Below are 25,354 nucleotides of genomic sequence, written 5' to 3' on the forward strand. Positions count from 1 at the left end.
TCCGTAGATTAAGTATATTCTAGAGTTTAAGAACCTTCAGCATCGCAGCGCGTCAGCAATCGTTCGTTAATATATTAAAAACTAGAAACCCGCCTCGATTGTGAAAAAAGCACTTAGTGTTAACCTAAGTTTCGGCGTAGATAACTACACCTTCTTCAGAACAATAAAACCCACAAGTGCCTAAGAAGACCTTTGTCAATGATTAAAAGAACACCAGAGCTATACATTTATGAGGAAAAAAAAGGAAAACACAAACAGTACATATGTACAAAGTCAAAACCCTACTTAACTTAATGGTGTACGCTCCACCTCACACAGGCCTATCGAACATAGGGAATTAAGGAGATTTTACGATAATGGTGTCGCGCGTGTTACCACTACTCTTACTACCCACAGCCGTCCTTTGCTGAACACATGAATAGGAATTTGTAGACCACACTGATAACATTTCATGCTACGTCCCCAAAGCAGTTTATGGCGGGTCATGGCCCATCGAACATAGGCCGGTGTGAGGTGGAGCGTACACCATTAAGTTAAGTAGTGGTTTTGATTTTGTACATATGTACTGTTTGTGTTCTCCTTTTTTTCGTTCATAAATGTATAGCTCTGGTGTTCTTTTAATCATTGACAAAGGTCTTCTTAGGCACTTGTGGGTTTTATTGTTCTGAAGAAGGTGTAGTATCTACGCCGAAGCCTAGGTTAACACTAGGTGCTTTTTTCGCAATCGAGGCGGGTTTCTAGTTTTTAACATATTAACGAACGATTGCTGACGCGCTGCGATGCTGAAGGTTCTTAAACTCTAGAATATACTTAATCTACGGAAAAATGAATGGGCTGTTACGTTTTAAACTTCGTGTTTGGAGAAAACTTGAATTTTATAGTTAATTATCTCAATTTTTACCACAGTTTTTAACAGATTTGGGAAATTCTAGAGTTTCATACACCTGTAAGTATGGTTTTTATGCTATGCAAAATTCATCGAAGAATCTCTCTTACTTATGAAGAAAAGTGTACCTATAGCAACAAATGCAGCCAATACCAAGTGAAATGATGAAATTTCACATGTAAAAAAAATTTGTTTTGTTATGTATTTGAACTTCCTCTGCTATGAGTGTGAATCCTGGATCCTTCCTGGTCATGCTGACAAAGTTTTATGAATTTATTTGTAAAAGTATAGACAGTGGAAATTAAAATTTCCTGTGGTGCCTCGCCTGCTCCAAGTCGGCCCGTTTCACGTCCTACCCCCCTTAACCGATGTTGTGGCATCCAGCTGCGTGAAAGATGTCGATAAGAAATCCAGCCAAGTGCGAGCCACGTGCTGCGGTTCGCTTTATATTCGCGGAAAGAATAGCAGAACGAGTGTGTTTAAGTGGTGTAGGAAGTTAAGTGAGGCAGAACTAATGTTCATCACAAACAGGGGAGTGAGAGACCCTACAGTTTGACTGTTGAGTTGATGAAAAAATAGAAACTGTTCGTGAAAACCGCCCCTTGACAGTGGATGAAATTTCTGCCGTGTTTCCGCAACTCTCCAGAACTGTCTTATACGAGACACTCACCGAAGCGCTGATTTATCGAAAACTGTGCACAATATGGGTCCCAAAACACTTGACAGAGCAGCACAAGAAAAATCGGGTCAGTAGCGCCGGCGAGGCTCTTGAATGACTTGAACTGGAAGCTGAGGAAATTCTGAGCTCTGTTGTGACTGGAGGTAACACGTAAGTGGCTCACTACACTCCTGAGACAAAAAGACAGCGGGACAATGGCGTCACAGCAACTCCCCGTCTGCGAAAGAATTCAAAATCACAATTTCTGGCACAAAAATCGTAGCCACTGTTTTGGGACCGGAAAGGCATCATTTAGGTCGAATTTCTGTCTCGGGGAGAGATCATCAACGCACAACGATATTGTGAGACCCGAAAAATCTCAAAAGCAGCATTCAAAACAAAAGGAGGGGGATGTTGACGAGAAGAGTGTCCTTGTTGCACGACAACGCCCGTCCTCACACTGCCTTTGCAACCACGGCGCTCTTGGATTCACTTTGTTCGGCACTTTTCGACCCCTCCCATCTCTCCGTATTCTCCTGACTTGGCGCCTTCAGATTATCATGTATCCACCTCCCTGAAGGCGCACGTGAGTGTAATTATCAACCTACGAGGATGTGCAGAAAGAGGTTGTGAAGTGGCCGAAGGAGCTAGCGGGAGAGTTCTTCGAGGAGGGTTTAAAGAAGCTTTCAAGGGGATGGTGATTATTTGGAAAAATAGTTAACAAGAGACTGAACAATATCCTGTAAATTTTTTTTCAAATGCTTCTTCTAAAATATAAAAATGTAGAACACTTACTTTCTGTTATACAGGAGACAAAGTAGCCCCTGAGGGCCGGCAACCCACATAACACCACAGAGGACGAGGTTGATTATGCCCAAAGGCGCACCCAAAAGCAGCATGGTAAACATCGGCTATTTACACACAATGCAAACAGACATTCCGAGCACTACTTCCTGCAGGGGGAGCCCGAGCCACGGCCTGCAGGAAGTATCACTACGCCGAAATCTGACTGGCTGGAGACGGCTATTTAGGGGGCAAGAACCAGGCCCGAAGTTCAGTTCACGCCGGATGCCGACCTCGTGTACTGCAACCGTTGAAAATTACGTCTTCGACTCGAAATTGGACTGTTACCACGAACTTTTGTGGAAAATAAGAAGTGAACTTTTGTTTTCCTCAATTAGGAGACTTTTTTCGTTATTGTTACTTTTCGTTTGTGTATTAAGTTATCTACCTTGTGAACTTCCATCAATAAAAGTTGTATTGTGAAAAACTGCGAATTGTCAGTCACAACACTTTCTGAACATGTATATTGTAAACGCCGACGAAAGAGACCATCCAAAGCTTCGAGTGTCTTGCGCCTTTTCCTGAAAAAAGACCTAGGGCTCATTCATTTCTGCGAAAACGACAACTACCTGTGTCACGTACTTGGATAAGTTGGAGACCTGGCTTTTCACAACAGGGCGAAAGGCCATTACAATGTCTCCCGCACGTAAGAGCATTTCCTAACAGTGAGCTGCCTCAGCGATGGATCCAAAGGAGTGTGCAGGTCTCGCTTTGCACCACTGGCCCCTTAGGCCGCTTCCTCACACGACATCTGATCTTTTTCTTTTCTTTTCTGACTCTTAAAGAATCTCTGTGTGTGGTTTCCCTTCCAACAACTTTCGATGAAGTACGACGCCACAGAGCGGCATCAATGAGACATGGGACGAGTTTGACCATCTCTGGATGTTTGTCGCACCTGGTGAAAGGCACGTTGGACATTGCAACGACAGAGTTACATTCGATCTTTTATATCCTCATCAAATATTAATTCCAAACGTAAGATACGACGGTGAATTGCAAGCGTTTTCTGAGTGATGTGAGCAAAATATTTTTATTGGCGTTTTGTGAAAATATGTTTCATGTTCTCTTCAACTAACAGCTTCAGAATCACCAATCAGCTTCGAGGTCTAGGAAAAGAAGTACCTCGATGAAGGAACGAAACCGTTGGAAGCGTCGAACAGTCGCCTAACGGCACTGAGATTACAGCTGGCTGTTGCCGTGCCCAGGAAATGGAAAAATTAATTGTATTCCTGCAGACAAAAGTATAGAAATCTAAAAAGACATGACTATCGGGATGACTGATTCAGGATAGCGAAAATGCAGTGAACTTTGCTATAACGCCTTTTACAAGCTTTAATAATTTGTATAGTAATTGCGAGTTCATTCTTCTGGAATTGGATTACATCAGAATTCAAGAAGTTTATAACTCAGGCTTCAACTTGCATAGTTGTTACGTAACCTCTATGCAACTGATTTCAGTTTTGAAACCTTCTTTTCCTGAGTTACAGTCAGTGTGTACAGCTTGTAAATTGAGCTTGATTTGATGTGCATTGCCGTCAAACTCTTAAGCTGTTATTCTTATACACTCCTGGAAATTGAAATAAGAACACCGTGAATTCATTGTCCCAGGAAGAGGAAACTTTATTGACACATTCCTGGGGTCAGATACATCACATGATCACACTGACAGAACCACAGGCACATAGACACAGGCAACAGAGCATGCACAATGTCGGCACTAGTACAGTGTATATCCACCTTTCGCAGCAATGCAGGCTGCTATTCTCCCATGGAGACGATCGTAGAGATGCTGGATGTAGTCCGTGGAACGGCTTGCCATGCCATTTCCACCTGGCGCCTCAGTTGGACCAGCGTTCGTGCTGGACGTGCAGACCGCGTGAGACGACGCTTCATCCAGTCCCAAACATGCTCAATGGGGGACAGATCCGGAGATCTTGCTGGCCAGGGTAGTTGACTTACACCTTCTAGAGCACGTTGGGTGGCACGGGATACATGCGGACGTGCATTGTCCTGTTGGAACAGCAAGTTCCCTTGCCGGTCTAGGAATGGTAGAACGATGGGTTCGATGACGGTTTGGATGTACCGTGCACTATTCAGTGTCCCCTTGACGATCACCAGTGGTGTACGGCCAGTGTAGGAGATCGCTCCCCACACCATGATGCCGGGTGTTGGCCCTGTGTGCCTCGGTCGTATGCAGTCCTGATTGTGGCGCTCACCTGCACGGCGCCAAACACGCATACGACCATCATTGGCACCAAGGCAGAAGCGACTCTCATCGCTGAAGACGACACGTCTCCATTCGTCCCTCCATTCACGCCTGTCGCGACACCACTGAAGGCGGGCTGCACGGTGTTGGGGCGTGAGCGGAAGACGGCCTAACGGTGTGCGGGACCGTAGCCCAGCTTCATGGAGACGGTTGCGAATGGTCCTCGCCGATACCCCAGGAGCAACAGTGTCCCTAATTTGCTGGGAAGTGGCGGTGCGGTCCCCTACGGCACTGCGTAGAATCCTACGGTCTTGGCGTGCATCCGTGCGTCGCTGCGGTCCGGTCCCAGGTCGACGGGCACGTGCACCTTCCGCCGACCACTGGCGACAACATAGATGTACTGTGGAGACCTCACGCCCCACGTGTTGAGCAATTCGGCGGTACGTCCACCCGGCCTCCCGCATGCCCACTATACGCCCTCGCTCAAAGTCCGTCAACTGCACATACGGTTCACGTCCACGCTGTCGCGGAATGCTACCAGTGTTAAAGACTGCGATGGAGCTCCGTATGCCACGGAAAAATGGCTGACACTGACGGCGGCGGTGCACAAATGCTGCGCAGCTAGCGCCATTCGACGGCCAACACCGCGGTTCCTGGTGTGGCCGCTGTGCCGTGCGTGTGATCATTGCTTGTACAGCCCTCTCGCAGTGTCCGGAGCAAGTATGGTGGGTCTGACACACCGGTGTCAATGTGTTCTTTTTTCCATTTCCAGGAGTGTAGCATAGTGTCATTAGAAACTGTAATATGAAGTAAGGGTATGTGACGTGTAACTGTGCAGGAAAACAAAGTTTTGAGCTTTAATAGTAAAATCCTATATTTCTGTATTAACTTTTTTTTTTTGTAACTTGTGTAAAGTAATTTCGCCCCAGCACGTTACCTCTTCCTCCCTGCTCCTACCCACTACACGAGGTACATGAAAACTGTGGTGTACGAGACACCCGTCCAGTCAGTGCCAAGATCCTGTGACACGAATGCGAGGAACAGTCGGATCGCCCGTGATACACGTGGAATCTTACAAAGGGGTCGCAAGAGACCATCAGGCGCTACACAAAATGTACTGAAATTGGTTCAAAATGGTTCAAATGGCTCTAAGCACTATGGGACTTAACATCTGAGGTCATCAGTCCCTTAGACTACGTAAACTTGTGTTTCCTGACAGTAGTGTATAATGTCCTCTTTACTCCTTGCCTAGCTTGTGTGGTCCCAATTGCCAGCGCCCTCCTCCGCATTCCAGAGACGCTAGCAAGCAGACAAGGCGTTTTCGAACGTAAGTTTATTGGCATAATGTGCTCACATAGTTCGCATCTACCAACCATCACGCTCTGCAGCTCACGTAGCGCGTTCATTAAGTAATGCAACACATTTTACTTTCTGAGATCAAATTAATTTTACTTCGGATTCCCGTACAACACCCAGTTCCTCACTCTTTCGACTGAAAACCCAATTTTTCAGTATAACCTCCGATCAATGCGATGGCCTTACGCCACTTTATTGCGAGAGCCTGTATGCCCGCGTAGTATCACTCCACTTTTCGACATCGGAACCAAAGTCTTGCTGCATCAGTAACCTTCCCATCATACAAGTACTGCCAAAGAGATGAAAGTCGGAGTGTGCGAGATCCGGGCTGTAGGGTGGAAGCGGAAGAACAGCCCAATGAACTACCGTGAGCTCCTCTTGGGTTCTTTTATGAGGGCTTGTGTTGGCACGGTGAAGGAGAAGTTAGTTTGTATTCTTGTGGCGACGAACACGCTGAAGCCATTTCTTCAGTTTCCTAAGGGTACCACAGTTCACTTCAGAATTGACCGTTGCATTGTGAGGGAGGACATAAAATACACTCCTGGAAATGGAAAAAAGAACACATTGACACCGGTGAGTCAGACCCACCATACTTGCTCCGGACACTGCGAGAGGGCTGTACAAGCAATGATCACACGCACGGCACAGCGGACACACCAGGAACCGCGGTGTTGGCCGTCGAATGGCGCTAGCTGCGCAGCATTTGTGCACCGCCGCCGTCAGCGTCAGCCAGTTTGCCGTGGCATACGGAGCTCCATCGCAGTCTTTAACACTGGTAGCATGCCGCGACAGCGTGGACGTGAACCGTATGTGCAGTTGACGGACTTTGAGCGAGGGCGTATAGTGGGCATGCGGGAGGCCGGGTGGACGTACCGCCGAATTGCTCAACACGTGGGGCGTGAGGTCTCCACAGTACATCGATGTTGTCGCCAGTGGTCGGCGGAAGGTGCACGTGCCCCTCGACCTGGGACCGGACCGCAGCGACGCACGGATGCACGCCGAGACCGTAGGATCCTACGCAGTGCCGTAGGGGACCGCACCGCTACTTACCAGCAAATTAGGGACACTGTTGCTCCTGGGGTATCGGCGAGGACCATTCGCAACCGTCTCCATGAAGCTGGGCTACGGTCCCGCACACCGTTAGGCCGTCTTCCGCTCACGCCCCAACATCGTGCAGCCCGCCTCCAGTGGTGTCGCGACAGGCGTGAATGGAGGGACGAATGGAGACGTGTCGTCTTCAGCGATGAGAGTCGCTTCTGCCTTGGTGCCAATGATGGTCGTATGCGTGTTTGGCGCCGTGCAGGTGAGCGCCACAATCAGGACTGCATACGACCGAGGCACACAGGGCCAACACCCGGCATCATGGTGTGGGGAGCGATCTCCTACACTGGCCGTACACCACTGGTGATCGTCGAGGGGACACTGAATAGTGCACGGTACATCCAAACCGTCATCGAACCCATCGTTCTACCATTCCTTGACCGGCAAGGGAACTTGCTGTTCCAACAGGACAATGCACGTCCGCATGTATCCCGTGCCACCCAACGTGCTCTAGAAGGTGTACGTCAACTACCCTGGCCAGCAAGATCTCCGGACCTGTCCCCCATTGAGCATGTTTGGGACTGGATGAAGCGTCGTCTCACGCGGTCTGCACGTCCAGCACGAACGCTGGTCCAACTGAGGCGCCAGGTGGAAATGGCATGGCAAGCCGTTCCACAGGACTACATCCAGCATCTCTACGATCGTCTCCATGGGAGAATAGCAGCCTGCATTGCTGCGAAAGGTGGATATACACTGTACTAGTGCCGACATTGTGCATGCTCTGTTGCCTGTGTCTATGTGCCTGTGGTTCTGTCAGTGTGATCATGTGATGTATCTGACCCCAGGAATGTGTCAATAAAGTTTCCCCTTCCTGGGACAATGTATTCACGGTGTTCTTATTTCAATTTCCAGGAGTGTAGAACAACCCCTTCAGAGACCAAGATGACTATTGCCATGGCTGTACTGGCCTCAGACTGTGGCTTTGAGCTTTTTCGGGGGAAGGGTGGTGCGGCGTGTGAGTTAACGAGCATTGCGCTCTCATTTAAATATATGGCCGAAAGAGTCAGACTACAGGAACTGTGAAACGAACCCTGTCGTCCAGCACCGCGTGCCACAAAGGGCGCAGATTCACCACTAGATAGGGAAACTCACAGGCGCCTATTGTCTATTGAGGCCTAAGCGCTGTAGTGTGTGAGTGGGACAGACGAAAACCTACGTCACAGGGAAACCCAGTAGTAGCCGTTTGTGGCCAAGGAGACGTAGCAGTGTTAAATATGGCAGACCTAAGATCGGCCATAAAGGGAAACATTTATGAAAACTATTTAATTCTGTAGTAGGGCAGAGAATGAAGCCACTGTAATTTTAATCTGCCACATTTCATGGTGAACCCAGTAAAACTTGAATACTGATCATATCTATAATAGTTTAGGATTTACTGTTAAAGTGAAATTAACAAGTTTTTTAACAAAGACCTGAAAACTAAAATCTGAACGCTATGGTCGATCTTAACGATCGATATTTCATATATAAGCGCATCATTAAATGACAAATGTTGTAAATAACAACTCTGCATCTTTATTTGTTTCAAAGATATTGTAAATTTAAATTATCAGTATTTTCAGTTGAACAGTGGATGATCATTTCCTCCACACAAAACACATTGCACGATGACACCATGAGACCTTATTGAATCATTAGGTAATAGAATATTTGTTGTAATGTTTAGTGCATAATAGGTACTTCTGTTCTTTATTTATTTATCAGAAAGCACATTGGTGGAGGGCTACTGGCCGTGACATTCAAAGTTAAGAAGGAAATTGTATTGGTTTTATGTAAAAGAATTTAACAATGGCTGTTATTGTTATTTTAGTTAGAACGTCAAAGTGGTCAAGCTTTGTTTATTTAAATATAGTGAAAATGTAAAATAATGTAGAAAAAGCTTTAGCCTATCAGATGGACGGCTTCAGGCGAGGGAACTGCCCCAGTCAATTGAGCGAGGATATTCACCGCGCGGGAAACGCGGCCGGGGACGGGCAGAGGGAGTCGAGACACAAAAGAGGACAGTTCGGCTGGAGAAACCAAAGGGTACAGTTCGGATGCAGAAGCGAAAGCGGACGGTCGGTCTTTAGCCAGCTAGGAAGTGAAACGACTTAGAAAATTTGGCGTTGTGTGGTATCGCGGTACTTTGTCTCTGAGCGGTGAGCCGCCGCGCGCCTGGTGTGAACTCTACATCTACATCTACATCCATACTCCGCAAGCCACCTGACGGTGTGTGGCGGAGGGTACCCTGAGTACCTCTATCGGTTCTCCCTTCTATTCCAGTCTCGTATTGTTCGTGGAAAGAAGGATTGTTGGTATGCTTCTGTGTGGGCTCTAATCTCTCTGATTTTATACTCATGGTCTCTTCGCGAGATATACGTAGGAGGGAGCAATATACTGCTTGACTCTTCGGTGAAGGTATGTTCTCGAGACTTTAACAAAAGCCCGTACCGAGCTACAGAGCGTCTCTCCTGCAGAGTCTTCCACTGGAGTTTATCTATCATCTCCGTAACGCTTTTTCGCGATTATTAAATGATCCTGTAACGAAGCGCGCTGCTCTGCGTTGGATCTTCTCTATCTCTTCTATCAACCCTATCTGGTACGGATCCCACACTGCTGAGCAGTATTCAAGCAGTGGGCGAACAAGCGTACTGTAACCTATTTCCTTTGTTTTCGGATTGCATTTCCTTAGGATTCTTCCAATGAATCTCAGTCTGGCATCCGCTTTACCGACGATCAACTTTATATGATCATTCCATTCTAAATCACTCCTAATGCGTACTCCCAGATAATTTATGGAATTAACTGCTTCCAGTTGCTGACCTGCTATTTTGTAGTTAAATGATAAGGGAACTATCTTTCTATGTATTCGCAGCATATTACACTTGTCTACATTGAGACTCAATTGCCACTCCCTGCACCATGCGTCAATTCGCTGCAGATCCTCCTGCATTTCAGTACAATTTTCCAGTGTTGCAACCTCTCGATACACCACAGCATCATCTGCAAAAAGCCTCAGTGAACTTCCGATGTCATTCACAAGGTCATTTATGTATATTGTGAATAGCAACGGTCCTATTACACTCCCCTGCGGCACACCTGAAATCGCTCTTACTTCGGAAGACTTCTCTCCATTGAGAATGACATGCTGCGTTCTCTTATCTAGGAACGCTTCAATCCAATCACACAATTGGTGTGATAGTCCATATGCTCTTACTTTGTTCATTAAACGACTGTGGGGAACTGTATCGAACGCCTTGCGGAAGTCAAGAAACACGGCATCTACCTGTGAACCCGTGTCTATGGCCCTCTGAGCAGATAGCGAGGTGGAGTAATGTATTTCGCGATGAGATTGTGAATGATCGAACTCTGTCAAATGCATATGCGCTCGAGTGTAACAGTAACTCTAAATACTACCACTTTCGCTATTAGTTTGCTTTCTGAATGAACGTTATTCTAACAAAATCGCAACTGTGTGGCCACGTCATTTATGGTTCGTTAATTTAGTTCTCGATATTATCATTATTGTTATTATATGCTGTGGTGTCACTGCCAGACACCACACTTGCTAGGTGGTAGCTTAAATCGGCCGCGGTCCATTAGTACATGTCGGACCCGCGTGTCGCCACTGTGTGATCGCAGACCGAGCGCCACCACACGGCAGGTCTCGAGAGACGTACGAGAACTCGCCCCAGTTGTACGACGACGTTGCTAGCGACTATACGGACGAAGTCATTTCTCTCATTTGCCGAGAGACAGTTAGAATAGCCTTCAGCTAAGTTAATGGCTACGACTTAGCAAGGCGCCATTAGCCTTAAATAGCTTGTATATAAAGAGTCACTTGTATCGCCACAATCTCCAGATGTCTCATCAAGAACGATGTATACAAGGATGTATTAAAAGTTAAGTATATTCCAAAGATACGTATTTTCTTTATAGCATTCATTAAGTCTCCTGTTTCAGACCTCACTCCATCCTTCGTGAGGTAGCGCGTGCATCTTGGCCGCCTCTTTCAATTAGTGTGCGTAGCGTTGGCAAGTCTGCCGACACTACATATGCTGTGTTAACTTTGTACACTCCTGGAAATGGAAAAAAGAACACATTGACACCGGTGTGTCAGACCCACCATACTTGCTCCGGACACTGCGAGAGGGCTGTACAAGCAATGATCACACGCACGGCACAGCGGACACACCAGGAACCGCGGTGTTGGCCGTCGAATGGCGCTAGCTGCGCAGCATTTGTGCACCGCCGCCGTCAGTGTCAGCCAGTTTGCCGTGGCATACGGAGCTCCATCGCAGTCTTTAACACTGGTAGCATGCCGCGACAGCGTGGACGTGAACCGTATGTGCAGTTGACGGACTTTGAGCGGGGGCGTATAGTGGGCATGCGGGAGGCCGGGTGGACGTACCGCCGAATTGCTCAACACGTGGGGCGTGAGGTCTCCACAGTACATCGATGTTGTCGCCAGTGGTCGGCGGAAGGTGCACGTGCCCGTCGACCTGGGACCGGACCGCAGCGACACACGGATGCACGCCAAGACCGTAGGATCCTACGCAGTGCCGTAGGGGACCGCACCGCCACTTCCCAGCAAATTAGGGACACTGTTGCTCCTGGGGTATCGGCGAGGACCATTCGCAACCGTCTCCATGAAGCTGGGCTACGGTCCCGCACACCGTTAGGCCGTCTTCCGCTCACGCCCCAACATCGTGCAGCCCGCCTCCAGTGGTGTCGCGACAGGCGTGAATGGAGGGACGAATGGAGACGTGTCGTCTTCAGCGATGAGAGTCGCTTCTGCCTTGGTGCCAATGATGGTCGTATGCGTGTTTGGCGCCGTGCAGGTGAGCGCCACAATCAGGACTGCATACGACCGAGGCACACAGGGCCAACACCCGGCATCATGGTGTGGGGAGCGATCTCCTACACTGGCCGTACACCACTGGTGATCGTCGAGGGGACACTGAATAGTGCACGGTACATCCAAACCGTCATCGAACCCATCGTTCTACCATTCCTAGACCGGCAAGGGAACTTGCTGTTCCAACAGGACAATGCACGTCCGCATGTATCCCGTGCCACCCAACGTGCTCTAGAAGGTGTAAGTCAACTGCCCTGGCCAGCAAGATCTCCGGATCTGTCCCCCATTGAGCATGTTTGGGACTGGATGAAGCGTCGTCTCACGCGGTCTGCACGTCCAGCACGAACGCTGGTCCAACTGAGGCGCCAGGTGGAAATGGCATGGCAAGCCGTTCCACAGGACTACATCCAGCATCTCTACGATCGTCTCCATGGGAGAATAGCAGCCTGCATTGCTGCGAAAGGTGGATATACACTGTACTAGTGCCGACATTGTGCATGCTCTGTTGCCTGTGTCTATGTGCCTGTGGTTCTGTCAGTGTGATCATGTGATGTATCTGACCCCAGGAATGTGTCAATAAAGTTTCCCCTTCCTGGGACAATGTATTCACGGTGTTCTTATTTCAATTTCCAGGAGTGTATTTCGCAAACTTGCCATCAGCTATACAATTTAACCAAAGGGTTACAAGTGTCTGATTTTGGGCGTCTAATGCGACACGTGAGTTTCAACCCCATGACGAGTTTGAGCCAAGACATTTCGATGAAGGGGAACCGCGTGTGAGCCCGAACATCTTAGAGGTGTTAGCTCGCAGGCGCCACTCCATTGGTTGCCATTTTGTTTCCCTTTCGAAGTAAATGTTCAAATGTGTGTGAAATCTTATGGGACTTAACTTCTAAGGTCATCAGTCCCTAACCTTACACACTACTTAACCTAAATTATCCTAAGGACAAACACACACACCCATGCCCGAGGGAGGACTCGAACCTCCACCGGGACCAGCCGCACAGTCCATGACTGCAGCGCCCTAGACCGCTGGGCTAATCCCGCGCGGCCTTTCGAAGTAAGAACCTGTGTTTCATCACCTGTTACAATGTCGTACAAAAGATTCTCGCTCTGAGCCTCGTAACATGAAAGCAATTCAGCTCTTTATGGTCTTCGGTTACGCGGCGAGGTAGCCAGTGGGCACACGCCACTGAGTACCCCAACTGGTGGACGAGGCTGTCAGCACTACCTACAGAGACGTCAAGTTGAGCAGCGAGGAGTTTGATCGTGATCCATCGATCACAATGAGAGTGCCTGCACGTTCCAACATTGCAGGAGTCACAGCTGTGTGCGGCCGACCGGCACGCGAGAGATCGGACTTCCTTGACCTTGTTGCGATGATGACAGAAGTCTCGCCCACCGACTCGCCGTGCTTTTGTTCACTGCCAGGTCGCCGTAGACATTCTGCAAGCGCCTATGAATATCTGCGATGCTCTGGTTTTCCGCCAAAAGAAACTTAGTGACATCTCTCTGCCTGCAACGCAGCTCCGTTACACACGCCATCTTGAAGGTTACGTGTAGCACTGCCAGCTATCGGAACTTAATGAAACGATAGGGGCTAAGGCGGGGATGACCCATGACCTCTCACAACAAATTCCACACTTTTTCAACCGAAACTGGCCAAGAAAAATATGTCTTTCTCTACTTATTGAACGCCCCGCGTACCTTCTGATACGCTCTGAATGCATGCAAGTAAACGAATAACCTTGCAGTATTGGATGGTTGTTTTGAAAACAAAGGTTTTGCAGTCCTGCGGATAACCAAACAATCCGTCCCCAGAAGCTGTCTTCACTCTTGTAGAGGATATATTCTTGCGAAATCTGATAAATCTTGTAACGTTACGCATATGTAAGCGATGTAATTGGCTGAGGGCTGACGGGTCCAGGGCATAGGGCGTTCTGCGGCCGCGCTGGCTGGATGGCGGTTTCTGAGCACCCACATGCAGAGACAACTAGAGCGCCGCCGGAAACGCGTAGATTCCAGAGCTGGGAATTTCGACGGCCGATGCTCGCACTGCCTTCGTGCAGGAAATGGTGGAGTGTCTGACTATCTTACGGATGGATGGAGCTCCTCGAGACTCTATCAGAATTCACAATCAAATATTAATGCAAAACTGAAAACATTAGTGATCCCAGAGACATGAGACGCATCCAGTGACACTACAATTTCTCAATATCTTTCAAAACTACACAAGCTAATATCTCACAGTGAACAAACATTTATAAATGGTTCAAATGGCTCTGACCACTATGGGACTTAACTTCTGAGGTCATCAGTCCCCTAGAACTTAGAACTACTTAAACCTAACTACCGTAAGGACATCACACACATACATGCCCGAGGCAGGATTCAAACCTGCGACCGTGGCGGTCGCGCGGCTCCAGACTGTAGTGCCTAGAACCGCTCGGCCACCCCGGCCGGCCAAACATTTATAAAATCAACCTCTGAATTAACAGCTTTTAATCGCTTCATGCGGTTTCAAGATACGATATCTCAGATGACAGCATTGCACTATAACTGTCATCCTTGAAAGTTACGTGTCTCTAAGCTATTTACTGATTTACACCGTCCTTTATAACTTTTACGTTATGCAAATATTATCAGAACATCGTATTCGCCGTCCGGGGTGGCCGAGCGATTCTAGGCGCTACAGTCTGGAACCGAGCGACCACTACCGTCGCAGGTTCGAATCCTGCCTCGAGCATGGTTGTGTGTGATGTCCTTAGGTTAGTAAGGTTTAATTAGTTCTAAGTCTAGGGGTAGCGTCTTTGATTCATACTCAAAACGTCTTCGGTCCCGGGTTCGATCCACGCCACTGCCTAAATTTTGATAAATGATCTGCATTGGCGGCCGAAGACTTCCGGCATAAGAAGTCAGCCTCATTCTGCTAACGGCCTTGTCAAAGAGGGCGGAGGAGCGGATAGAGGTTCAGGGCACTCTCTTGTCCCAGGGGTGGGAAATTGCCCCTAAAGGCGGAAGAATCAGCAATGATCAACGACATGAGGATGCAGAAGGCAATGGAAACCACTGCATTAAAGACACGTAATGTGTATCCACAGGACATGTGGCCTGTAATTGAAGAACTGTCATGATGATCTCTCCATTGGCAAAAGATTCCGGAATAGTCCCCCATTCGGATCTCCGGGAGGGGACTGCCAAGGGGGAGGTTACCATGAGAAAAAGATTGAATAATCAAAGAAAGGATAACGTTCTACAAGTCGGGGCGTGGAATGTCAGAAGCTTGAACGTGGTAGGGAAACTAGAAAATCTGAAAATGGAAATGCAAAGGCTCAATCTAGATATAGTAGGGGTCAGTGAAGTGAAGTGAAGTGAAGTGGAAGGAAGACAAGGATTTCTGGTCAGATGAGTATCGGGTAATACCAACAGCAGCAGAAAATGGTATAACAAGTGTAGGATTCGTTATGAATAGGAAGGTAGGGCAGAGGGTGTGTTACTGTGAACAGTTCAGTGACCGGGTTGTTCTAATCAGAATCGACAGCAGACCAACACCGACAACGATAGTTCAGGTATACATGCCGACGTCGCAAGCTGAAGATGAACAGATAGAGAAAGTGTATGAGGATATTGAAAGGGTAATGCAGTATGTAAAGGGGGACGAAAATCTAATAGTCATGGCCGACTGCAATGCAGTTGTAGGGGAAGGAGTAGAAGAAAAGGTTACAGGAGAATATGGGCTTGGGACGAGGAATTAAAGAGGAGAAAGACTAATTGAGTTCTGTAACAAGTTTCAGCTAGTAATAGCGAATACCCTGTTCAAGAATCACAAGAGGAGGAGGTATACTTGGAAAAGGCCGGGAGATACGGGAAGATTTCAATTAGATTACATCATGGTCAGAGATTCCGAAATCAGATACTGGATTGTAAGGCGTACCCAGGAGCAGATATAGACTCAGATCACAATATAGTAGTGATGAAGAGTAGGCTAAAGTTCAAGACATTAGTCAGGAAGAATCAATACGCAAAGAAGTGGGATACGGGAGTACTAAGGAATGACGAGATACGTTTAAAGTTGTCTAACGCTATGGATACAGCAATAAGGAATAGCGCAGTAGGCAGTACAGTTGAAGAGGAATGGACATCTCTAAAAAGGGCCGTCACAGAAGTTGGGAAGGAAAACATAGGTACAAAGAAGGTAGCTGCGAAGAAACCATGGGTAACAGAAGAAATACTTCAGTTGATTGATGAAAGGAGGAAGTACAAACATGTTCCGGGAAAATCAGGAATACAGAAATACAAGTCGCTGAGGAATGAAATAAATAGGAAGTGCAGGGAAGCTAAGACGAAATGGCTGCAGGAAAAATGTGAATACATCGAAAAAGATATGATTGTCGGAAGGACAGACTCAGCATACAGGAAAGTCAAAACAACCTCAGGTGACATTAGAAGCAACAGTGGTAACATTAAGAGTGCAACGGGAATTCCATTGTTAAATGCAGAGGAGAGAGCAGATAGAATACATTGAAAGCCTCTATGAGGGTGAAGATTTGTCTGATGTGATAGAAGAAGAAACAGGAGTCGATTGAGAAGAGATAGGGGATCCAGTATTAGAATCGGAATTTAAAAGAGCTTTGGAGGACTTACGGTCAAATAAGGCACAAGGGATAGATAACATTCCATCAGAATTTCTAAAATCATTGGGGGAAGTGGCAACAAAACGACTATTCACGTTGGTGTGTAGAATATATGAGTCTGGCGACATACCATCTGACTTGCGGAAAAGCATCATCCACACAATTCCGAAGACGGCAAGAGCTGACAAGTGCGAGAATTATCGCACAATCAGCTTAACAGCTCATGCATCGAAGCTGCTTACAAGAATAATATACACAAGAATGGAAAAGAAAATTGAGAATGCGCTAGGTGACGATCAGTTTGGCTTTAGGAAAAGTAAAGGGACGAGAGAGGCAATTCTGACGTTACGGCTAATAATGGAAGCAAGGCTAAAGAAAATTCAAGACACTTTCATAGGATTTGTCGACCTGGAAAAAGCGTTCGACAATATAAAATGGTACAAGCTGTTCGAGATTCTGAAAAAAGTAGGGGTAAGCTATAGGGAGAGACGGGTCATATACAATATGTACAACAACCGAGAGGGAATAATAAGAGTGGACGATCAAGAACGAAGTGCTCGTATTAAGAAGGGTGTAAGACAAGGCTGTAGCCTTTCGCCCCTACTCTTCAATCTGTACATCGAGGAAGCAATGATGGAAATAAAAGAAAGGTTCAGGGGTGGAATTAAAATACAAGGTGAAAGGATATCAATGATACGATTCGCTGATGACATTGCTATCCTGAGTGAAAGTGAAGAAGAATTAAATGATCTGCTGAACGGAATGAACAGTCTAATTAGTACACAGTATGGTTTGAGAGTAAATCGGAGAAAGACGAAGGTAATGAGAAGTAGTAGAAATGAGAACAGCGAGAAATTTAACGTCAGTATTGATGGTCACGAAGGCAATGAAGTTAAGGAATTCTGCTACCTAGGCAGTAAAATAACCAATGACGGACGGAGCAAGGAGGACATCAAAAGCAGACTCGCTATGGCAAAAAAAGGCATTTCTGGCCAAGAGAAGTCTACTAATATCAAATACCGGCCTTAATTTGAGGAAGTAATTTCTGAGGATGTACGTCTGGAGTACAGCATTGTATGGTAGTGAAACATGGACTGTGGGAAAACCGGAACAGAAGAGAATCGAAGCATTTGAGATGTGGTGCTATAGACGAATGTTGAAAATTAGGTGGACTGATAAGGTAAGGAATGAGGAGGTTCTATGCAGAATCGGAGAGGAAAGGAATATGTGGAAAACACTGATAAGGAGAAGGGACAGGATGATAGGACATCTGCTAAGACATGAGGGAATGACTTCCATGGTACTAGAGGGAGCTGTAGAGGGCAAAACCTGTAGAGTAAGAAAGAGATTGGAATACGTCAAGCAAATAATTGAGGACGTAGGTTGCAAGTGCTACTCTGAGATGAAGAGGTTAGCACAGGAAAGGAATTCGTGGCGGGCCGCATCAAACCAGTCAGTAGACTGATGACCAAAAAAAAAAAGTTCTAAGTTCTAGGGCACTGATGACCTCAGAAGTTATGTCCCTTAGTGTTCAGAGCTATTTGAACCATTTTTTGACCGTATTCTCCACATTTACACAGAAAATGAAAGGAGCATGAATGCCTCATATTTTGCGTTACATGTTTCTTTTCTTTATTATTATTATTTTTTTGACAAATAGTTTACTACTTGGCAGGTAACTCTATTTAAATGTTCATCGCAGATCCTATTAAAAAGCTTTGCTAAGTTAAAAGAGGTCAATCGCATGTGTCAGCGGGCAGCAAGTTTGTAAAAGAATGCCAAAAGACACTTCTCACAAACAGGCCTAAATAATTGTTTAAACTACACTATGTGATCAAACGTATCCGGACACCCCCAGAAACATACGTTTTTAATATTAGGTGAATTGTGCTGCCATCTACTGCCAGGTACTCCATATCAGCGACCTCAGTATTCATTAGACAACGTGAGAGGGCAGAATGGGTCACCCCGCGGAACTCACGGACTTCGAACGTGGACATGTGACTGGGTGTCACTTGTGTCATACGTCTGTACGCGAGATTTTCACACCCCTAAACATCCCTAGGTCTACTATTTCCGATGTGATAGTGAAGGGACACCTACAGCACAAAAGCGTACAGGTCGACCTCGTCAATTCACTGACAGAGACCGCCGACAGTTGAAGAAGGTCGAAATGTGTAATAGGCAGACATCTCTCCAGACTATCAAACAGGAATCGCAAACTGCAAGTACTGTGACAGTTAGGCGGAAGGTGAGAAAACTTGGATTTCATATTCGAGCGGCTGCTCGCAAGCCACACATCACGACAGTAAATGCCAAACGACGCCTCTCTTGGTGTAAGGAGCCCCAACATTGGACGATTGAACAGTGGAAAAAAATTATGTGGAGTGAAGAATGTAGCGATCCGATGGCAGAGTGTGGGTATGGCGAATGCCCGGTGAACGTCATCTGCCAGCGTGTGTATTGCCGACAGTAAAATTCGGAGGCGGTGGTGTTATGGTGTGGTCGTGTTTTTCATCGAGGGGCTTGCACCCATTGTTTTCTATGGCACTATCAAATGGTTCAAATGGCTCTGAGCACTATGGGACTTAACTTCTGAGGTCATCAGTCCCCTAGAACTTAGAACTACTTAAACCTAACTAACCTAAGGACATCACACACAACCATGCCCGAGGCAGGATTCGAACCTGCGACCGTAGCGGTCACGCGGTTCCAAACTGAAGCGCTTAGAACCGCACGGCCACACCGGCCGGCTTCACTATCACAGTACAGGCCTACATTGATGTTTTAGGCACTTTCTTGCTTCCTATTGTTGAACAGCAATTCGGGGATGGCGATTGAATCTTTCAACACGGTCGAGCCGGCCGAAGTGGCCGTGCGGTTAAAGGCGCTGCAGTCTGGAACCGCAAGACCGCTACGGTCGCAGGTTCGAATCCTGCCTCGGGCATGGATGTTTGTGATGTCCTTAGGTTAGTTAGGTTTAACTAGTTCTAAGTTCTAGGGGACTAATGACCTCAGCAGTTGAGTCCCATAGTGCTCAGAGCCATTTGAGCCAACACGGTCGAGCACCTGTTCATAATACACGGCCTGTGGCGGAGTGGTTACACGACAATAACATCCCCCTAATGGACTGGCCTGCATAGAGTCCTGACTTGAATCCTACAGAACAACTCTGTGATGTATTGGAACGCCGACTTCCTGCCAGGCCTCACCGACCGACATCGATACCTCTCCGCAGTGCAGCTCTCTGTGAAGAATTGTCTGCCATTCGCCAAGAAAGCTTCCAGCACCTCATTGAACGTATGCCTGCGAGAGTGAAAGCTGTCATCAAGGCTAAAGGTGGGCCAACACCATACTGAAATCCAGCATTACCGATGGAGGGCGCCACGAACTTGTAGGTCTTTTCAGCCGGGTGCTCGCATACTTTTGATCACATAGTGTATATTTAACGACAATTCGTTATCATTTAACTTGAGGGAACTTGCCTTAGAATGCTGGGTTATTTATTTATGAACGAACTATTACCCAAGCAATATATACGAAACAGGAGATCCCGGTTTCGAGTCCCGGTCGGGGCACACATTTTCAACTGTCCCCGTTGACTTACATAAACGCCAGTATGCAGCTAAGGGTATTTATTTCATTTCATTGTAATTCCAAAGAAAATGGTACACCTGCCGAATATCGAGTAGGGCCCGGCGAGCGCACAGAACGGCCGCAACACGACGTGGCATGGATTCGACTAATGTTTGCAGTGGTTTTGGAGGGAACTCACACCATGAGTCCTGCGGGGCTGTCCATAAATCCGTAAGACTACTACGGGGTGGGTATCTCTTCTGAACAGCACGTTGCAAGGTATCCCAGATTTGCTCAATTAACTTCGTGTCAGGGGAGTTAGGTGGCCAGTGGAAGTGTTTAAAACCAGAAGAGTGTTCCTAAAGCCACTCTGTAGCAGTTCTGGGCGTGTGGGGTGTCGCATTGTCCTGCTGGAATTGCCCAAGTCCGTCGGAATGCACTATGGACATGAATGGATTCAGATGATCAGACAGGATGCTTACGTATGTGCTACCTGTGAGAGTCGTTTCTAGACGTATCTGGGTTCCCACATCGCTCCAACACACATGCCCCAAACCGTTACAGAGGGTCCAGCAGCTTGAACAGTCCCCCGCTGATATGCAGTGTCCGTGGATTCATGAGGTTGTCACCATGCCCGTACACGTCCATCCGCTCCATACAATTTGAAAAGAGACTCGTCCGACCATGGAATATGTTTCCAGTCATCAACAGTCCAATGTCGGTGTTAACAGGCCCAATGGAGGCGTAAAGCTTTGTGTCGTGCAGTCATCAAGCATACACGAGTGGGCCTTCACCTCCGAAAACCCGTATCGATGATGTTTCGTTGGTTCGCATGCTGATACTTGTTGACGGCCCAGCATTGAAATCTGCAGCAATTTGCTGAAGGTTTGCACTTCTGCCCTGTTGAACGATGCTCTTCAGTCGTCGTTGGTCCCGTTCTCGGCAGGATCTTTTTCCACCGACAGTGATGTCCGACATTTGATGTTTTACCGGATTCCTGATATTCATGGTACACTCGTGGTCTTATGGAAAATCCCCACTTCATCGCTCCCTCGGAGATACTGTGTCCCATCGCTCGTGCGCCGACTATACCACCACGTTCAGTCTCACTTAAATCCTGATAACCTCCATTTGTAGCAGCAGTAGCAGATCTAGCAATTGCGCCAGACACTTGTTGCCTTATACAGGCGTTGGCTATTGCATCGCCGTTTTCTGCCTGTTTACATATCTCTGTATTTGAATACGCATGCCTATACCAGATTCTTTGGCTCTTCAGTGTATATTGTAAATGGTCTGAATGTGACGCAATGCTTATAACATTGTAATATTTTGGTCCGGGAAGTGGCCAGGTGAGTCAAATCATGTCTATGGAGCTTGAGAACGATGTATTTTTGGTGGGGATTGGCTTCAGTCAATGGGAGCTGGATAGAGGCGGAACGTTGCTGGAGTCAAGCGAAGACCGGGACTTCTCGAGTGAAGAATTCAAGGCTTCGATTCTGGACACTTTATGCCGAGTTTTGAAGAATGCAGACCTTCCTCTGAAACAGTGTTTTAGTCGGTCGTGTGGCTGATAGATTCTAGGCGGTGAAGCGCCGCTACCATCTTCTGAAGGTCCGAATGTGCTCCAGAGTTGGACTCTAATTATTTCCACTTGATTTACGGATTTGAGAATAGACAGAGTATGTGTAACTATTCTTTGTATCGCGTGTGTTAATCTGTGAATCGTTGAACTGAGCTCTTAACAGTTTTTAGCTGGTGAATATTTCGTGTACTGTGATCACGAAATGGACTTAGTTTTCGCGACTCTTTGATGAACATTTGGTTTTGGATTTTGCTGCCATTCTGATAACAGTCTCAACGTGGCTTTACTGCATTCGATAAGGGTACTTACTGTCTGCGTTTTACTGAATATCATATTTCCACTTCCCCTTTATCTGAGATGTCTTTTCCTGAATAAACATTATTCAACATAATTGTCTGTCGTCTAGCCGGCCGCGGTGGTCTCGCGGTTCTAGGCGCGCAGTCCGGAACCGTGCGACTGCTACGGTCGCAGGTTCGAATCCTGCCTCGGGCATGGATGTGTGTGATGTCCTTAGTTAGGTTTAAGTAGTTCTGTTCTAGGGACTTATGACCACAGCAGTTGAGTCCCATAGTGCTCAGAGCCATTTGAACCATTTTTTTTGTCTGTCGTCTACATCAATTACAGTCGTTAGAACAGAACCCTTGTTATACAGTTATTCATTTTACTTTTATGTCGTATCTCTGCATTTTATTAACTCGCATTTCTAGCCAATGTATAGACTATTTGGATATTTGTGGTAAGGTCGTAAGGGACCAAACTGCTAAGGTCATCGGTCCCTGGCCAGCCTCGGTGGCCGAGCAGTTCTAGGAGCTTCAGCCCGGAACCGCGCGACTGCTACGGTCGCAGGTTCGAATCCTGCCTCGGGCATGGATGCGTGTGATGTCCTTAGGTTAGTTAGATGTTTAGTTATACTACAATGACTACAATGACTACAATGACTACATCGAGCTATTCTATTTAAACAGAGTTGTGCATAGGCCCAGTACCTAAAGTGCGAGTAACCGCAGGTTAAAAAAGAAAAAGAAAGACACAACACTTTTGCTCGTATAGACTGCGGTTTAGGAAGAGCAACTACATTACCAGTAACAGTTAGGTACCCTCGCAGTGTTTTTTGAAACACTCTAAAGTTGAAGATGTCGGTGGCGACTCATCGTGAAGTCCAGCTCCTTCTCATCGGAATACGCGCGCACACACACACACACACACACACACACACACACACATACTCACCTCCATAGTATTCACGCAGTGAAGGCAGAGACTCGGGGTTGCAGTATGTAGTATTCCCGACACTCCACGACTCTGCCGCCATGTCTGAAGCCATGACGGAGTCCGCTCACACGCCGAGGGGTGGCCGACTGCGCTGCATCTCCTCCACACTCCGGCCTGGGAAAGGTAAACAAGTTTTACACGCATACACTTTTGGCCCTTAAAACAGAAGCACAATGAAAGTTGTATGTAACAAGCGTTAAACTGGCATGGCGAGTACTGCATGCTTTGGTATGTAAGTGATTATCATTTCAGAGCAAAATTTGGAAATTTGTGGTAATGTCGTATGGGACCAAACTGCCGAGGTCATCGGCCCCTGGCCGGCCGCGGTGGCCGAGCAGTTCTAGGTGCTTCAGTCCGGAACCGCGCGACTGCTACGGTCGCAGGTTCTAATCCTGCCTCGGGCATGGATGCGTGTGATGGCCTTAGTTAGATTTAGGGGGGGGTAGGACGTCAAACGGGCCGACTTGGAGCAGGAGAGGCACCGCAGGACATTTTAATTTCCACTGTCTATACTTTTACGAAGCTCAAAAACATAACCTAACACATTTTTTTACATGTGAAATTTCATCATTTTTTCACTTACTACTGGCTGCATTTGTTGCTATAGGTACACTTTTCTTCCTAAGTAAGAGAAATTCTTCGATGACTTTTGCACAGCGTACAAACCATAGTTAAAGGTGTATGAAACTCTAGAAGTTATTTAATTTATGAAAAAATGAATGAACTGTTACTTTTTAAACTTCATGTTTAGAAAAAACTCAAGTTTTATCGTTAATTATCTCAATTTTTTCCACAGTTTTTTAATAGATTTGGAAATTCTAGAATTTCATACACCTGCAACTACTGTTTGTATGCTATGAAAAATTCATCGAAGAATCTCTCTTACTTAGGAAGGAAAGTGTACCTATAGCAACAAATGCAGCCAGTAATAAATGAAAAAATGATGAAATTTCACATGTAAAAAAAGGTTTTTTGCTACGTTTTTGAACTTCCACTGCGATAAGTGTGAGTCCTCAATCCTTCGTGGTCATGGTGACAAAGTTTCATGAATTTATTTGTAAAAGTATAGACAGTAGAAATTAAAATGTCCTGTGGTGACTCTCCTGCTCCAAATCGGCCCGTTTGACGTCCTACCCGCCTTAAGTAGTTCTAAGTTCTAGGGGGCTGATGACCTCAGATGTTAGGTCCCGTACTGCTCAGAACCATTTGAACCGTGTTTCATCGGTTCCTAAGCTTACGCACTAACTTAAACTGACTTACGCTAAGGACAACACACACACACACACACACACCCATGCCCGAGGGAGGGCTCGAACCTCGACGGGGGAAGGCGCCCGGACCGTGACAAGACGCCTGAGACCGTGCTGCTACCCCGCGCGGCTATTTCAGCGCAATCTCACAAAATAAGAGTGGCGCTAGTAACGGCGGTTGGACAAAAAAGTAGGACAACAAACACAACGTATTACCATGCCCAACATTGTGGAGGAAACACGTTGGCGATCAAAATAGACTCCACTCGTCTCGGAATGGGTAAATACAGGCCCTCTACAGTTTTCAAGGGGACCTTATACCATTTTTCCTGAAAAATAGTGGCAAGCTCAGATAACGATGACGGTGGTGCATAGCAATGGCGCACCTTTGTCTTCTAAGTAGACCACAAGGCTCAATAATACTGAGATCTGGTGACTGCAGCGGCAAGAGGAGATACGAAAGCTCACTTTCGTGCTCACAAAACCAGTCCTGCACCATGCTGCCCGTGTGAATAGGGGCTGTGTCGTCGTAGAGCAGAGCGTCAGCATTGGGGAACAAACATTGTACCACGGGATGGACCTGACAACAAAAATCGTCACATAATCCTTGGCAGTAAGTAATGCGACTTTGGGGAACGACCATGGGTCAGATGGAACACCACAGTGCTGCCCATATCATCACCGAACTCCTCTGTCGAATCGTAACCTCGGATAGAAGTCCGAAATGGCGAGGAAAATTTGAAAATTTCCGGTAAGTTGCTATGGGACCAAACTGCTGAGGTCATCGGTCCCTAGTCTTTACACACTACTTAATCCAACTTCAACTACGAGGGTAGTTTGAAAAGTTCTCGGAACGGAATAGAAAAAAAGTACTTACACCACTGAAATTTTTTTTATTTCTCAATGTAGTCTCCTTGCAGATTAATGCACTTCGTCTAACGAAGTTTCCTCCAGGCCTGCAAAATAATTGTCAACTCCGGCTATCAATTCTTAGTTTGAAGTGAATCTTCGTCCACCAAGAAAAATTTTCATTGTGGAGAAGAGATGGAAGTCTGACGGAGACATATCAGGTGAATGAGGCGCGTGTGGCAACAATGCATACCTTAGTTCGTGTAATTGTGCCATGGCGACGGCACATGTGTGCGGGCGCGCG

The 25,354-nt window shown here is 46.8% G+C and overlaps 1 protein-coding gene across 1 annotated transcript in view; it reads right to left on the bottom strand.

Moving 5' to 3' along the window:
* LOC126210101 (organic solute transporter alpha-like protein) overlaps nucleotides 1-25,354 on the bottom strand; it is a 168,084-nt gene that overhangs the window by 68,096 nt on the left and 74,634 nt on the right. The window contains exon 2 of the mRNA XM_049939236.1: nucleotides 22,910-23,065. Coding sequence (XP_049795193.1) covers nucleotides 22,910-23,003 — 94 coding nt within the window. The 5' untranslated portion in view covers nucleotides 23,004-23,065. The remainder of the gene's footprint in view (nucleotides 1-22,909; nucleotides 23,066-25,354) is intronic.

Source organism: Schistocerca nitens, chromosome 10 (genome assembly GCF_023898315.1).
Source record: "Schistocerca nitens isolate TAMUIC-IGC-003100 chromosome 10, iqSchNite1.1, whole genome shotgun sequence".
NCBI lineage: Eukaryota > Metazoa > Arthropoda > Insecta > Orthoptera > Acrididae > Schistocerca > Schistocerca nitens.